This window comes from Pteropus vampyrus, unplaced genomic scaffold (genome assembly GCF_000151845.1).
Source record: "Pteropus vampyrus isolate Shadow unplaced genomic scaffold, Pvam_2.0 Scaffold482, whole genome shotgun sequence".
NCBI classification, from domain to species: domain Eukaryota; kingdom Metazoa; phylum Chordata; class Mammalia; order Chiroptera; family Pteropodidae; genus Pteropus; species Pteropus vampyrus.
In genome coordinates this window covers 158732-173285 of record NW_011889263.1, presented here as the reverse complement: position 1 = coordinate 173285, position 14554 = coordinate 158732, and the positions used below count along the sequence as shown (strand labels likewise).

The following is a 14554-nucleotide window of genomic DNA, read 5'->3' as shown; positions in this document are numbered from 1 at the left end:
GGGAAGCTTTAGAAATGGGGATGCACAGGATTCGGGTCAGGAAATAATTGGGGGAGTGGGGAAAGAAGTTAGCTCTAACCAGGGTATATTTTTCGGGAGCCCAGGCCTCTGTTTTCTTTCCTGTAAAATGAGGTGAATGTGAAAGATGATTAAATGTGATAACACACATGGAGTGCATTCTCTTGGACGTAATTACAGATCACTAAACGTCCTGAGCTCACTGAAGGCGAGCCATTAGTGTTGCAGCCCCGTTTCATGATCCCCATCTGCCTTAGACTAAACTGAGTGGCGAGGGGCAAGGCCTTGCAGCACTCTCATCTTTGGCTGACTTCACAACTCTGGATCATTGTGTATCTTAGATACTTTGTAAGAAGGCTCAGCCCAGCTCAGGCCTGTGGGAGATACGTAAATATCAGCAACAGTAACTGAGGCAAATAAATTGTTCAGCTCTGGGGATGCACAAGTCTCAGAATAAAATCTTGTGGCAGCTTAGGGCCCAAGGATCACCTGCATCACCCTGGGAAAACAAAAAAATGCTGACACGTCCAAAATTCATTCAACAAGTGTGTACATTTTAGTGAGGGAATAGAAGATAAAACAGCAAAACCGTGGTAATGTTCCATAGAGAAAAATACAGTGAGAAGGAGAATGAGAACATTGGGGAAGATGGTTACAGTCTTACAGTAGGGTACTAGGGAAGATGATGTTTGAGCAAAGAGTCATGTGGATATGAGAAGGGGTCAAGGCAGAGGGACCAAGTGCTGCTTGCCTGGCTGAAGAGGCTTTCAGGAAGTTAAGAGACTTTTTCATCAGTATAATTTAAGGTAATTCAGAGTAACTGTTCCACTTAGGCCTCTAGTGTAACTGCATATTTCTGGCTCTAGAAGGAGAGACAATTCGAATCACTAGTACGACCCAGCCTGCGAACTCGGAAAAGAAGCTTTGCATTTCTAAGTTCGGTGTCACCTGTGAAAGGTGGTGTCACCTGTGAAAGGTGCCTTCGACAGGGACGCAGTTTTCAAACCAGAGTCCGTTGGTCTTCTGCATCGGCACCACCAGAGATGTTTATTTTAGAAACGCAGGAGCCAGGAATCTGCTTTTTCCAGCTCTAGGCCTATGCAGCTCCAGAACGAGACCACTGGAGCAGGACGGCTGTCAGTAACCGGCCAGCTTCCTCACTTCCGGCCGGCGCCTACTGTCATCAGGCAGCGCCGGAAGCGCCCTCGCGCTGCCTAGGAGACAGGACGCGGGGGCCCGCCGCTGACAGGGCAGGGCCGGCCGCGCCCACTCGGTCGCCATGGAGCTGCCCCCAGGGCCGCGCGACGATCCCTGTGCCTGGGACGATGACTCCGACCCAGAGCCGGACCCCGACCCCGACGCGCAGGCCGAGGCTTATGTGTCTCGCGTGCTCAGTCCGCCGAAATTCGGGGTGGCGCCCCCTCGCACCCCTTCGCTGTCCGCTCCTGCTTCATCCCCTGGAACCCTGGAGCCGCGGGCCGCGTCCAAGGGCCTGGCCATGGGGACCCCGGGCCTGCTGAGTCTTCCCCCGGAGCTACTGCTTGAGATCTGTGCCTACCTGGACGCCTGCTTCGTGCTCCACGTCCTGCCGTGCGTGTGCCACGCGCTGCGCGACCTCGTGCGTGACCATGTCACCTGGAGGCTACGCGCACAGCGTCGCGTACGCGCACCCTATCCAGTGGTGGAAGGTGCGCGTGCTGGGGGACCAGGGTAGCCCGCCCAGGTCAGGCTTAAGGTGGGGGAGTGGGTACCTGGGGTGCTATGAGCACAGCTCGTGGAGCAGACTTCCTGGCTGTCCTGGCGCGGTTGGGAGCCGAGGTAGTTACTGTTGGTGCCAAAGTCCTTGACTTCTGAGTGGACAATGAGGGAGATACTTGGGGTCCTAAGGCTGTAGAAACCTTCCCGAGAGGGTTCGGTTCCTCAGCTCAGGATCCAGTGATGCTCAGGCTTGGGGTCTGGTGGAACCAAGGCCCTGACCCTTGGCTGGGGGTTTACACAGAGAGTTGAGGTCTCAGGCTGTTGGAGTCTTCTTGGGGCTCAGGGTGAGCTCAAGAATCTTCAGGTCCTGGGTGTAGATGCTGAGGCAGCAATTGGTGATCCCAAAGCCCCTCACCTCTGGAGTCCTGACCTAGGTGGGGGTGAAGCAGGGACTCAGGTCCAGAGCCTGCAACCCTTGAACCTAACTAACATAGAGCTTAGAGGTTGTACCAGCAATCACAGATCCTCAAGCTCAGAGTCTAGCCTGGGATCTTAAGCAAGGGCTGGTTATCATTCTCCCTGTCCCCAAGGCCATTGGTCCCTGGGGGATAAGATAGCTCGATGACTTTAAAGTGATAGGACTCTCCTGAATAGCTTGATAAACATAGATGCTTGGGCCCCATCCATACCACTGAACCTCTGCAAACCTAGGCCTTAGGTTCTGCATCTGGACAAGGCTCTCAGGTTTACAGATACTGGTTTGAGAAATACTTCCCTGGATCTGGTTCAGATGACTGAGGGAGGAAGTCCTCGCTCTTGGGCCCAGCCTGAGGGTTGAGGGACTGGGGTCAGACCTCAGCCAGGGTTGAGGAAGGAGCTTAATGTCTTGAGGCCGCTATCACCCAGATTTGGGTTGGGGGATGGGGCCTGGGAAGGTGGTCCTGAGGCTCTAGTTTCCCAACTTCTGGAAACTGTGGTGAGGAGTACTCCTAGACCTACTTGAAAGGTGAGTGGGCTGGTGGTTCCAAAGCTAGAACCTGGGCCTCCTTGGAGGTGGGGTGAGGGATCCAGGTGGGGGTCTCTCTAAGTCTGGTGCTGGCTGGGCTCCCTCGAAGCCAATGGTGGGCTTAGTGTGGGCAGTAGAGTTCCTGCCCACCGGAGACCCTGCTCGTGGTATCCCACAGAGGAAGACTTTGATTGGCCGGCAGCCTGCATTGAGCTGGAGCAGCATCTGTCACGCTGGGCAGAGGATGGGCGCTGGGCTGAGTACTTCTGCCTGGCTGATGGGCACTTTGCTTCCATCGATTCAGTGCTGCTGCTCCAGGTGAGATGGAGTTCAGGGACTGGGGCCAGGCAGGGGTGGGCCAGGGTGACCCTGAAAACATCACCTCCCTCCCCTTCTAGGGTGGGACCCTCTGTCTGTCGGGCTCCCGAGATCGCAATGTCAACTTGTGGGACCTGCGGCAGCTGGGGGTAGAGCCCAGCCAGGTTCTGGTCAAGGCGCTGGGCACCCAGAACAGCACCCACAAGGTGAGGGGGTGGGAGGCATGGGGCCTGGGTAGGGTGTCGTGACTAAGGAAGTGAGTTTTGGCCCTGGACTTCATAGATTGAAATTTTTCTCTGCTATTATTAGTGTGATTTGGGGTGAGATGTATGACTTCTCTAGGTCTGTTTCTACTTCTGTCCAGGGGTCAATTAGGATAAGGATGAATGAAATGAACAGGCATTAAGAACTTCATTCAGACTCAGATACACAGTAGGTGTTCAGTAGTTGTCAGGTATACTTTGAAAGGTAATTAGGAGGCTACCCTTGGGGGTTAAACAACTTTGAGAATGACTGTCATCCTGTGTGAAGTAGCTGTGGAAGGGCACCTCTACTAGTTGGTGAGGCGGTCTAGGCCGGTGGCCAAGATCTTGGTCTTAGAGCCAGGCTGCTGGGTTCAGATTCCCACTCTGCCACTTCCTGGCTGTGTGACCTTGGACGAAGAACTCAAGCTCTCTTTGTGCTCTCAGTTTCCTTATTTGTAGAATGAGACACCTTATAGCAGCGGCGCCCAACCTTTCTGGCACCAGGGACTGGTTTTCCTAGGAGAATAATGCCTGATGATCTGAGGTGGAGCTGAAGCGGTGATGCTAGTGCTGGGGAGCGGCTGCAAATGCAGATGAAGCTTCGCTCGCTCACCCACTGCTCATCTCCTATGTGGCCCGATCCTAACAGGCCGTGGACCAGTACCGGTCTGTGGCCCAGGGGCTGGGGACCCCTGCCTTACAGTACTCTCCTTATAGGGTTTGGTGAGGAATAAGTCAGTCATCAGCCAGCATTCTGTGCATATTAGCTCCTGAGACAGGGATTGTTTTTTAACGCTCATTTTCCCAATGAGGAAATAGAAGGAGGGGACCTGATTCGCCCAGGTTGTGGAGTGGAGGTCCCATTCTTAATCATGTTGTCATGTAGCCTCAAATCACCAGTGGTGCTGAGTCTCTGCAGCACTTGATTGAGGAATATTATTGGGTGAGAGATGGGCATGTCCCAGGCCCTGCAGTCAGACCACAGACTGAAGCTCTAATCTCTACGTGGTGCTGACTTGCTCTGGGTTCTTGGGTCAGTAGTCTCCCTCTTCTGACCTTCGATTTTGTTATCTGTGAAATGGGGACTGTCACATGGGTCCTTGTCCTGCAGGGTTGGGTGTGGTCCCTGGCGGCGCTGGACCACCGAGTGTGCTCTGGTTCCTGGGACAGCACGGTGAAGCTCTGGGACATGGCAGCTGATGGGCAACAGTTTGGCGAGATAAAGTGTGAGGGGTCCTGGGGAGGGGGATTGGGGGAAGCCAGGGCTCTACCTGGTCACAGCTCAGCTCCATGCTCTATGTGTCCTCAGGAGCAAGGCAGCTGTGCTGTGCCTGTCCTACCGGCCTGACATCCTGGTGACTGGCACCTATGACAAGAAAGTGACAGTCTACGACCCCAGAGGTGGGCCAGGGGCCCAAATTGGGGAGAGCAAGGCTGCTTGGGGGCTCCAGGGCCATGCTGGGGAAGGAGACACTCAGGCCTCAGACTTCACAGCTTGGCTGAGGAGACAGTCACATAAACAGTCAGTACTAAGCACTCATAGTGACCTGTGCTGTGCTGGGTGCAACAAAAGCCACTTTTGATGGGGAAGGGGATGGAAGAAGCCCTGCCTCCACCTGGGGCGCAATGAGAGACAGAGGATGCCCAGAGGAGGGCCCTCTGAGCTGGAATCTCGTGGGAGGCAGACAGTCCTTGAGAATCCTGGCTCCCTCACTCTCTAGATCACACCAGTCAAGCTTAAACTTCAGTTTCCCCGTCTGTAAAATCCAGATAACAACAACTTCATCCCCATAAGATTGATGGGAGGAGATGATAAGGACACCAGTGGATTAAATATTAGTTTACATAAAACAACTAGAACAAATACTGCCCAGCACATAAGCCTTTTCTGTTTATTCACTCTTATTTTGTTTAAATGAAAGGCCAACATGCCTTATCCAGGCAGAGCTGAGTGGGGGTAGGGATGGAAGCATGTCTGCTGGCATTGGCTGGCATTTTATGCTGATACTTGCTGAGAGCAGATGGGACAAGAGGAGGGAGATGAAACAGGAGATGGGGGTGCACAGGTCTGGGGGTCCTTGGAGGCCCAGATCCAGCTGGGGTAGGAAAGGAGAGACAGGGTCTCCTGTAGGATGGGGGTGGGGAGGGAAGCCAACCAAGGGTTTTGCAATGGAGGATGGAGGCCTGGGATCTATGGGTGGGCTGGTGGGGCCTCTAATGTCCGCCTCCTTCCTGGCCCATCACCCATGAAGTCGGCCCAGCCCTGTTGAAAAGCCGGCGGCTGCACTCAAGCGCAGTGCTGGCATTGCTGGCGGATGACCAGCATATCATCTCGGGCAGTGAGGACCATACACTCGTAGTGTTCGACCGCCGGGCCAACAGCGTACTGCAGCGGCTGCAGGTGGGCCCTCCCCAGGGGCTGAAGGGGCCAGGGCTGTGGCATGGCCCAGCCCGAGCTGCTCTGTCCTTTGTCCCTCCCACAGCTGGACTCCTACCTGCTCTGCATGTCCTACCAAGAGCCCCAGCTCTGGGCTGGTGACAACCAGGGCCTGCTGCACGTCTTTGCCAACCGGAAAGGCTGCTTCCAGCTTGTTCGGGTCTGCCAGGGCCCTTGCCCCTGTCCTGCCCTCTCCGGGCCTCCTCCCTACCCCTTGACCCCCAGTGGTGGTGGGCGGCTGGCCTTGGCAGAGCCTTGTCTGAGTATCCTCCCTCCCTCCCTCCTGCAGACCTTTGATGTGGGCCACACGTCTCAGATCACAGGGATCAAACACTCGCTGGGGGCCTTGTACACCACGTCCACTGATAAGACCATTCGGGTGAGGCCCCAGGAAAGGCCTCCCTACCTTACCCTCACTGGCCAGGAGCACACCTCTTGACCTTTACCTGTTGCCCCTCACCAGGTACACGTGCCCACAGACCCACCAAGGACCATCTGCACTCGAAGCCACCACAACGTGCTGAATGGGGTAAGGCCTTGCCCTATGTGCCCTGTCCCACATGCCCTACAGGCTGCTTAGAGTACCCCTGAGTTCTCATGTCCCTGCCCAGATCTGTGCTGAGGGCAACCTGGTAGTGGCCGCCTCTGGGGGCCTGTCGCTGGAAGTCTGGAGGCTGCAGGCCTGAGCAGGCAGATGTGGACGTGGATGTGGAACTGCTGGCCGGCAGGCTGGGCCTCTCAATCTTCTCGGGGGACCCTCCCCATCACTGGTGCTGCCTCGGCTCCGCCCCATAGGCCTGGGGCACAAAATGTCCTGGCCAGGTTCTGGTGGGGTCCCTGGGCTGGGCTCCATGCCAAGGAAGGCGTGGCTGGTATTCCTGCTTACCCAGGGGGCTGCTCCCCACCTTTGGGCCCTGTTTTCATTAAGATTTGGACCCTTGCTCTCCCTTGAGAGTGAAGGAGAAATAAACCCGATGTACTGGTGCTGTGGGCTGGAGTGGTGCCTGCTTGGGGCTGGGATGCTGGGAATGTGCTTGTGTCTGTGAGATGGTGTGTGGAAGCCTTGGTGACAGCCTTTGCTGTATCTGGGTGCGCCTGTGTCCACCCAAGTGCATTCCTGGGATCATGTGTGTCTGTGTGTCCTTGGGGAGGAGGGCTGGTTGTTTGTGTTGTTTCCATAATCCCAGACCCCATCTGTGCCTATCTGAGTGCCTATGAGCATACATGTGTGAGGGGAAAAGGGAGCTTCTGGAGGATGTGGGGACCTGTCTATATGATGGCATCTGTGTGTGTGTGATGTGTGGACATGGGTGATGAGTGTGTGCATAACATGAATTGGCACGTAGCTAGGGACTCTGCCTGGATGTGTTTATGCAGAGGAAGAGAGAATCTGCTAAGGCTGGCCCATCGGTGCAGGGCAAGGAGGGGTCGGAAAGGTGCGTGCTCTTCTATGCAGAGTCCAGGGTGTGTGTGTCCCTGTGGCCATGACCCTGGAGTGGGTGGGGGAGGAAGGTTGGGTCAGGTGCCCCTGCCATCCCACAGCCCCACTTTGCCCCCCATTGCAGCCCACCAAGCTCTGAGGAGCATTCACTTCATGTTTATTGATGGGTTGTCAGGTTCAGTGTCATAGGATGGTGCAAGGCTTCTTCTCCTTGAAGGGGTTGGTGGCAGCAGGGATGCCCACCAGGAAGGGGTCGCTCTTGGCCTGCTCCATGCAGAATTGCAGCAGGTCGGCGGCCGCCTTGGACACCTATAAGCCAGCTGGGTCAGCCAGACCCCAGCTGTCCCTCTGCCCCTTCACCCAGACATGCCCACCTGACCCTGACCTCACCTTCACACGGTCAATGCCGGCCTCCATCCGCAGCTGCTCCACAGCACGGCGGGCCTGCCCGATGTCGCTGCCAATGGCCATTTTGCCAGACATCTAGGGGAGGGTGAGCAGGGCTGTAGAAGCATGTTGAACCCCAGACCAGGAGTCCTAGGGCCCTCTGAGGGTCCCTGCACCTCCTCCCACGTTCCTCCAGGAGATGATGGGATGGGAGTGGCTGCTCCCCACTCATCAGGACCACATACCTCAGCGGAGGACCCTGGCTGACTCTTGCCTGCTCAGTCCTCCTGCAGCCCTGCTCTTCCTCCCTCTCCCACCCACCTGGCCTCTCCAGTCCTCTCCTTTCCCGCCCCCATCCCTGCAGAGACTTTGAAGCCAGGACACTCACAGAGTGAAATGTCACAGCAGCAGCAGCTGCCTCAGCCAAGGGGTTCCCTGCCCTAGGAGGCCCAGCAGCTGCCCCGTGGTCATGTGTCACCTTGGCAGGGGACATGTGGGGCCCTGGCCTCTATCTGACCTGCTTGATCTCCTGCTAACTGGCCCAACACCCTCAATTGCCAGCTGCTGCCCACCCCAATGTGCAAAGTGTCCCAAGCTCAGGTGCAGTCCTGCTCCTCCTCCTATACTCACTGCCTGGGGATCCATTCCATGGATGACTCAGTTGACTCACTTACGCTGCCCCACCCCAGCCACTTCCCTGACCCCAGACCCACCCGAGGACCCTCCAACCCCCTTGATCCATCTCACCCCCCTCACTGGTTTCTCTCACCTAACTTGGCCAAAGCTGGACTCTGGATTACCTTCCCCTCAGATCTTTTGTCCCACATTCACCACCATCCACCTGACTGTCCTGGCCCAAATCTCAAACTCCTTCATTCCTCTCTTCCAGTATCCCCACATTTAATCCTTTCTCAAGAGCCAGCTAATCGACCTTCAGATTAGGTTCTCAATCTGGTCACTTCTCTCCGCCCCACATGGGTCCCACCCCCATCTTTGCTCACTTAGAGAAGTCCAGTGGCCTCCACCCTGGTCTCTCCTGCCCCCCTTCCCCATGCCCCTATTCTCAAAGCAGCCAGTGTGACCTGCTAAAAAATAAATTAAAAAAAAGCATGGATGAAACTTGAGGACATTATGCTGAGTGAAATAAGCCAGTCACAAAAGGATGAATATTGTGTGACTCTACTTATATGAGGTCCCTACAGTACTCAGATTCATAGAGATGGAAAGTAAATGGTGGGTGCCAGGGGCTGGGGGAGGGGAATGGGGAGTTGGTGTTTAATGGAGACAGGGTTTCAGTCTGGGAAGATGAACAAGTTCTGCAGATGATGGTGGTGATGGCTGCACAACAATGTGAATGTGTTTAATGACACCGAACTGTGTACTTAAAAATGGTTAAGATGGTGAATCTTATGTGTAGTCTCTCACTTCCTTTCTAAAACTCTCCAATGGTTTCTCAGCTTCCTTACCACAGCCCAGGGTTCTGCCTGGTCTGGCACCTTCTGCCCAAGCTGAATTCATTCGATCTCTCCCTCCTTCATTCCTCATGGATCATGCTGATGCCTTTATGTGTGTTCATTCATTGATTCATTCAGCATCTTTGCAAAGCTCTCAATATGTGTTCAGCACTGTGAAGAGTAAGAGGATCAGCATGAGTCTATGGCCATGCTACCCTGAACATGCCTGATCCCCTCCAATCTCAGAAGCTACGTAGGGTCAGGCCTGGTTAGTACTTGGATGGGAGACCACCTAGGAAGACCAGGTGCTGTAGGCATAAAAAATAAAAAAATAAAGGATTGTAAGCTGACAGGGTCCTTGCAATCCTCATCGAGCTGCCATTCTAGTTCAGTGACAGAGAACGGCAAACAAAATGTATTAAGTGCTGTGAAAGACAAGAAAAGCAAGGTAAGGGCAAGAGTGGGTGGTCAGGACAGTCCTCCTGGAGGAGGTAACATCTTGAACTGAGGGTCAGAAGAGAAGGAGCTGGGAAAGGGGATGTTCCAGGCAGAAAGAGCAGCAGGTGCATCATCCCTCGGTAAGGAAAGAGCTTAGGGAGTTCTAGAACAGCGAGAGGGATTGGTATAGCTGGAGAGGAGTGAGCAAGGGCAAGTGGTGGGAGATGAGGGTAGGGAAGTCAGCATGCACCCTCGCAGGCCATTGTGAAGAGCCTGGACCCTAATCCTAAGGGAAAGCTACCATTGTTAGAAGGTTTTAATGAGGAACGATACATCTGATTTCTGTTTAACGAGCTCTCTGGCCACAGCTTGGAGATGGAATGGTGGGGAGGGAGGGCAGTGTGGAGGCCATGGGGATAATGACAAGCACCTAGATACAAATACTGACTCATTTGGGAACTATTTTGCAGATGGAATTTGGCTGATGTGCTGGGGGGTGAATGTGGAGTGTGAGAGAAGAGACATTAAGCTCAACTCCGCAGTTTTGAGCCTGGTAGATGTGAGCCTGGTTTTTTTGCTGAGATATGAAGACTGTGGCAAGATCAGGGTTAGGTGGAAAGAAAGCTGAGGTGAGTTTCAGATCCAAGCAGGGAATGTCAAGAATGTCATGGAGGATGTTCTGTTTCTCCAATTAAGGAGGCTCATTTTCAGCCTCAGGGCCTTTGCACTGGCTGTTCTTGCTCCCAATGGGGGGTGGTGGGGGAATGGCTTCTCCCATAAGTTCACATATGGGGCCTTTCTTGGCCTTCTAGTTTTGGCTCAAATGTCACCTCCTTGGTGTCTGTCCTCAACCATCTGTCCCTCCAACTAAGGCCACCAACCCCTCCAACCAATCCCACACCAAAGACTCTTATATCATCCTGTTGAAATCCCGAATAGCACTTAGTGCTGTTAACTTTCTACCTCCCCAAACTGTGGGCTCCATGAGGGAAGGGTCCGCAGCTTGTTCACCACTGAATGTGCACCGAGCACAGAGGCCAACGTATAGTACAGTATAGACTCCATATATGTAGAGTGAGTGATTAAAGGTGTCCCCTTCAGGACCAGACTCTCTGCATGGTTAGGAGGACCAATGAGTCCCTCCTAAGTGTCTACCCTTGAGCGTCTCGAAATCTTGCTGGAGGCAAAGAGATGTCAGCCCTGACTCCCAGAGGAGGTCCCTTACCAAGAGGAAGGTCAGGGGAGGCTTCCCAAAAGAGGTGATAGTTGTGGCCGCCAGGGGAGGACCAAAGGATTTTGTAGCATGTGGAGGCTCTGGAGACTTGCGAGGCACGAACAGGGATTAATATCCTATTTGATGAGAGATGCTCAGTGGCAGAAACTGTTTGACAGTTTCTGATGACTGGAATTCTGTCCAAGGACGACGTCTAAGAAGCCATTCTCTCCGCAAGGGACAGAAGAAACGAATGGACAAATGCCCCGCAACGCGGGGAGCCTCCAGCAGGCGGCAGTAAAAGTAGGCAGAGAACACGCGAAACAGAGAGTAACGGCTCCATGCGGCTTCCGTATTACGGACCAGGCCGCGTCCTAGACTACAGGAATCGAAAAGGGTCATGTGACTCAACAACTTCCGGGCGTTTTCCTAGTTTCACCCGAGCCGTTTCCTGCGCCCTTGTAGGGAAGCGTGTGTCACGACTTAGCGCGTTTCGAGGCCATCAGAGGTCTGGCCTGGGGCTGCTCTCATCTGAGAGCGCGGCCGCAGGAGCATGGACGATCCCCCGAAGGGGGAGGCGCCCGCGGCAGCGCTGGCCGCTGTGCTGAAGCACAGCTCGGCGCTGCCGTCCGAGAGCGCCCAGGTCCGGGGCTACGACTTCAACCGCGGCGTGGACTACCGCGCGCTGCTGGAAGCCTTTGGCACTACTGGTTTCCAAGCCACCAACTTCGGGCGCGCAGTGCAGCAAGTCAACGCCATGGTGAGACCGGGGGCGGGACTTCCTGGGTTGAGGGGGCGCGGCCTATAATAGCACCACTGCAGCACTGTACTTGGAAGGGGCGGGGCTTCCCTGTGAAGGAGGCGTGTTTTTGGTTAGGGCAGCCCAATAGTTGGAAAGAGGCGGGACCTACCTGGGGTGGGAGTTTCTCTGTGATGTTCGTTGCTTTCCAACAATGGTATTCTAATATCTAGAAGAGGCGGGCAATAGGCTATCAGTGAGTGTTCTTGAAGCGGCAGGGCCTGGGGCAGGACCGCGCCGTTGCAGAATTGGAAGAGGAGTCTAAGTAAGAGCGGAGCCTTGGATTTCCCCTACCCAGCGGGGAAGAGGGCTGGGTTCTGCTAAGGAGATGCTCTCTGATTCCCCGAGGCGGGCAAAGCGTGTGGGCCCTGAGAGCCAGGCTGTAAAAGGGGCGGAGGCTGCACAAAGGGCTTCCGTTCCCTGGTTCTAGGTCGAGTGGGCAGGGCCTGGGGGCGGAGTCTGATTCTGAAAACCAGTGGATTCCTCCTTAGACTGTAGTTTGGGTCCAGAGATTAACTCGATCCCGCTGTTATGCGTAGATAGAGAAGAAGCTGGAGCCTCTGCCGCAGGATGAAGACCAGCACGCAGACCTGACCCAGAGCCGCCGCCCACTCACTGGCTGTACCATTTTCCTGGGCTATACGTCCAACCTCATCAGTTCAGGCATCCGTGAGACCATCCGTTACCTCGTTCAGCACAACATGGTGGGGAGCCGGTGGGACTGCCCTTGGCCTCTCTAGGTCTCAATGGGCAGTAAGATTATTGGTCATTTTCGTGAGATAGGGAGATATGAGTTAATTTTAAGCAGGGGGACAGGATCGAGTTTTGTTTTGCAGCAGAGCTTCCTTACTGGATGTAGTCTGGAAGTTAGGAGTCCTGCCTGGGATGATGGCAAGGCCTCCCTTTCTGGGCCAACCTCACTGCCTTGTGGCTTCAGGTGGATGTTTTGGTGACTACAGCTGGAGGCGTGGAAGAGGATCTCATCAAGTGCCTGGCGCCCACATACCTGGGCGAGTTCAGCCTCAGGGGAAAGGACCTACGTGAGAACGGGATCAACAGGTGGGCCCTGAATGGTGCTGGGCAGGGGAGCTGGGCTGAGGGTTCTGGGGCCTGATGCCCACCTGCCTCCCGTCCCCAGAATTGGGAACTTGCTGGTGCCCAATGACAATTACTGCAAGTTTGAGGACTGGCTGATGCCCATCCTGGACCAGATGGTGCTGGAGCAGAACTCAGAGGTGGGGCTAGAATAATCTGGGGGGCCAGCGTGGTGGGAATCAGGGGAAGCACTGCTGGCTGAAGCTCATGTCCCCTCCTAGGGCATGAAGTGGACACCTTCCAAGATGATCGCCCGGCTTGGCAAGGAGATCAACAACCCAGAGTCAGTGTATTACTGGGCCCAGAAGGTGAGGGGCTGGGTGGGGGCAAAGATGCCAGGCCTTGGCCTGTGTTAACTTGGTGCTGTTCTCATCATCTGCAGTCTTAAATGAGGAAGTTCAGACACAGAGAGGTTAGGCACTTTGAGCTCACACAGCTATTGAGTGTGGTCTTGATATCCTGGCTCTATTCCTAGACCACCTGGGAGCAAATGGGGAAATGCTTAGTAACTCCCTGGGGCCTGGGGTAAGGTCCCCTGCTCCTCAGAGCCTATGAGGTCCAGCATTGGAAAAATAACAAGAGCTACCATTATGTGCCAAGCACGGTACATTTTGTGTGAGGTTTCTCACACACACCTCCTCTGTGGGGGAGGTACTATTGTTACCATCATTTTACCATTGAGGAAGCTGAGGCCTAGAAAAGTTAAGCACCCTGTCCAGAATCAGGCAAAGAGGGAATGCCACCGGAATGGGGACCAGGCTGACCCCACTGGGCTCTGACTCCCACTGCTGTTCTATCCTGCCCTCCCCCAGAACCACATACCCGTGTTGAGCCCAGCACTCACAGATGGCTCACTGGGCGACATGATCTTCTTCCATTCCTACAAGAACCCAGGCCTGGTGCTGGACATCGTGGAGGGTGAGGCACTGGGGCCACAGAGGAGTGGGGTCGGAGAGCTGGCTGGGTCCAGGGCCTGACCACAGCGCTCTTCTCCAGACCTGAGGCTCATCAATACCCAGGCCATCTTCGCCAAGCACTCTGGAATGATCATCCTGGGCGGGGGCGTGGTCAAGCACCACATCGCCAATGCCAACCTCATGGTGAGTGGGGATGGAGCACTTAGTCTTTGGTGTGAAGGTGACACTTGGGCCTGCTATGTAGAGATGTCTGTGTGCTAGGCCTATGCCATATACTGGGACACAGCCCAGGATCCCTGCCTTCCTGCACCTGATGTTTTGATAGGAGAGACAGACATCAAGATCACTGCCATGGAGAAAAATGAGGGGTGATAGGATGGCAAGAAAAAGGGGCACTGTTCAAAAAAGAGAAGTCTTTCTGGGAAGTGTGACCTGTGAGCAGGTTTTTGGTAGGTGCCTCCCATGAGCCATGTGGTTGCCTCAGAAAAGAGTTCCCAGCAAAGGGAGCAACCAGGGCAAGGCTTTGTGATGTCTGAAATAAGTCAAGGATCAGCTTAGGAAGCATGTGAAAAGGTGAGGCAGTGAGATGACAGGCAGGACTTGCAGAGCCTTGAAGTCTTGGGACTCAGGTGCTCACCAGCGCCCTCTGGCTGTTGTCCGGGAAACAAATGGGGCTAGGACCAGGGTGGAGACCAAGGCAGGGGAGAGGTGGTTGGGTTCAGAGATCTTCTGAAGAGTTGGGGGCAGCTTCTGCTGAGCAGATGTGAGAGGGTTGTTGCTTCCTAGGAGGTGGGTCTTGGGCAGTACTGCCCGTAGTCTGCCTGGCAACCCTATAACCTCTCACTGTGCCTAGGCATTGACTTGGGGCCCCTCCTTCATCCAAGACACATGGCTCAGCCTCTTTGGCTGCAGTGCCCTACCTCTTTGTGTGTTTCTGTCTCCTGTGATTGGCTGACCGCCTGCCCTGCCCCTCCCCACAGCGAAATGGGGCTGACTATGCTGTCTACATCAACACAGCCCAAGAGTTTGATGGCTCAGACTCTGGTGCTCGGCCAGACGAAGCTGTCTCTTGGGGAAAGATCCGGGTG

At 54.8% G+C, this 14554-nt stretch overlaps 3 protein-coding genes and 1 pseudogene across 4 annotated transcripts in view; 3 read left to right on the top strand and 1 right to left on the bottom strand.

Moving 5' to 3' along the window:
* Window positions 1-82: 82 nt before the first annotated feature.
* FBXW9 (F-box and WD repeat domain containing 9) lies at window positions 83-6711 on the top strand. The gene is made up of 10 exons (XM_011382519.2): window positions 83-1706; window positions 2901-3040; window positions 3121-3246; window positions 4397-4509; window positions 4595-4686; window positions 5538-5686; window positions 5769-5882; window positions 6012-6101; window positions 6186-6251; window positions 6334-6711. Exons 1-10 carry the CDS (start codon window positions 1298-1300, stop codon window positions 6406-6408), a joined length of 1374 nt encoding a protein of 457 aa, XP_011380821.1. The 5' UTR covers window positions 83-1297; the 3' UTR covers window positions 6409-6711.
* A 592-nt stretch (window positions 6712-7303) lies between these two features.
* GNG14 (G protein subunit gamma 14) lies at window positions 7304-10896 on the bottom strand. Of its 2 annotated transcripts, XM_023524600.1 has the most exons (4): window positions 10668-10896; window positions 9017-9175; window positions 7554-7646; window positions 7304-7472 (listed from the first exon to the last, which is right to left on the bottom strand). In XM_023524600.1, exons 3-4 carry the CDS (start codon window positions 7644-7646, stop codon window positions 7347-7349), a joined length of 219 nt encoding a protein of 72 aa, XP_023380368.1. In that variant the 5' UTR covers window positions 9017-9175; window positions 10668-10896; the 3' UTR covers window positions 7304-7346. The 2 variants fall into 2 exon arrangements, with proteins under 2 accessions (XP_023380368.1, XP_011380820.1); XM_011382518.2 differs by lacking the exon at window positions 9017-9175.
* On the top strand, window positions 9203-9321 carry LOC111732689 (annotated as a pseudogene).
* Window positions 10897-11074: 178 nt separating the features above from the next.
* DHPS (deoxyhypusine synthase) overlaps window positions 11075-14554 on the top strand; it is a 15083-nt gene continuing 11603 nt past the window's right edge. Inside the window, exons 1-7 of the mRNA XM_011382517.2 lie at window positions 11075-11415; window positions 11994-12158; window positions 12392-12513; window positions 12593-12689; window positions 12771-12857; window positions 13362-13467; window positions 13546-13649. Of these exons, the coding sequence (XP_011380819.1) occupies window positions 11209-11415; window positions 11994-12158; window positions 12392-12513; window positions 12593-12689; window positions 12771-12857; window positions 13362-13467; window positions 13546-13649 (888 nt within the window). The 5' untranslated portion in view covers window positions 11075-11208. The remainder of the gene's footprint in view (window positions 11416-11993; window positions 12159-12391; window positions 12514-12592; window positions 12690-12770; window positions 12858-13361; window positions 13468-13545; window positions 13650-14554) is intronic.

What these genes read in the sequence shown, in the direction of transcription:
- FBXW9 (XM_011382519.2), top strand. Translation starts at nt 1,298, where the DNA reads ATGGAGCTGCCCCCAGGGCCGCGCGACGATCCCTGTGCCTGGGACGAT. An exon ending in ACCCTATCCAGTGGTGGAAG is followed by an intron (nt 1,707 to 2,900) that starts GTGCGCGTGCTG and finishes GGTATCCCACAG; the next exon opens with AGGAAGACTTTGATTGGCCG. An exon ending in ACCACAACGTGCTGAATGGG is followed by an intron (nt 6,252 to 6,333) that starts GTAAGGCCTTGC and finishes GTCCCTGCCCAG; the next exon opens with ATCTGTGCTGAGGGCAACCT.
- GNG14 (XM_023524600.1), bottom strand. Translation starts at nt 7,646, where the DNA reads ATGTCTGGCAAAATGGCCATTGGCAGCGACATCGGGCAGGCCCGCCGT. An exon ending in CCGGCATTGACCGTGTGAAG is followed by an intron (nt 7,473 to 7,553) that starts GTGAGGTCAGGG and finishes GCTGGCTTATAG; the next exon opens with GTGTCCAAGGCGGCCGCCGA.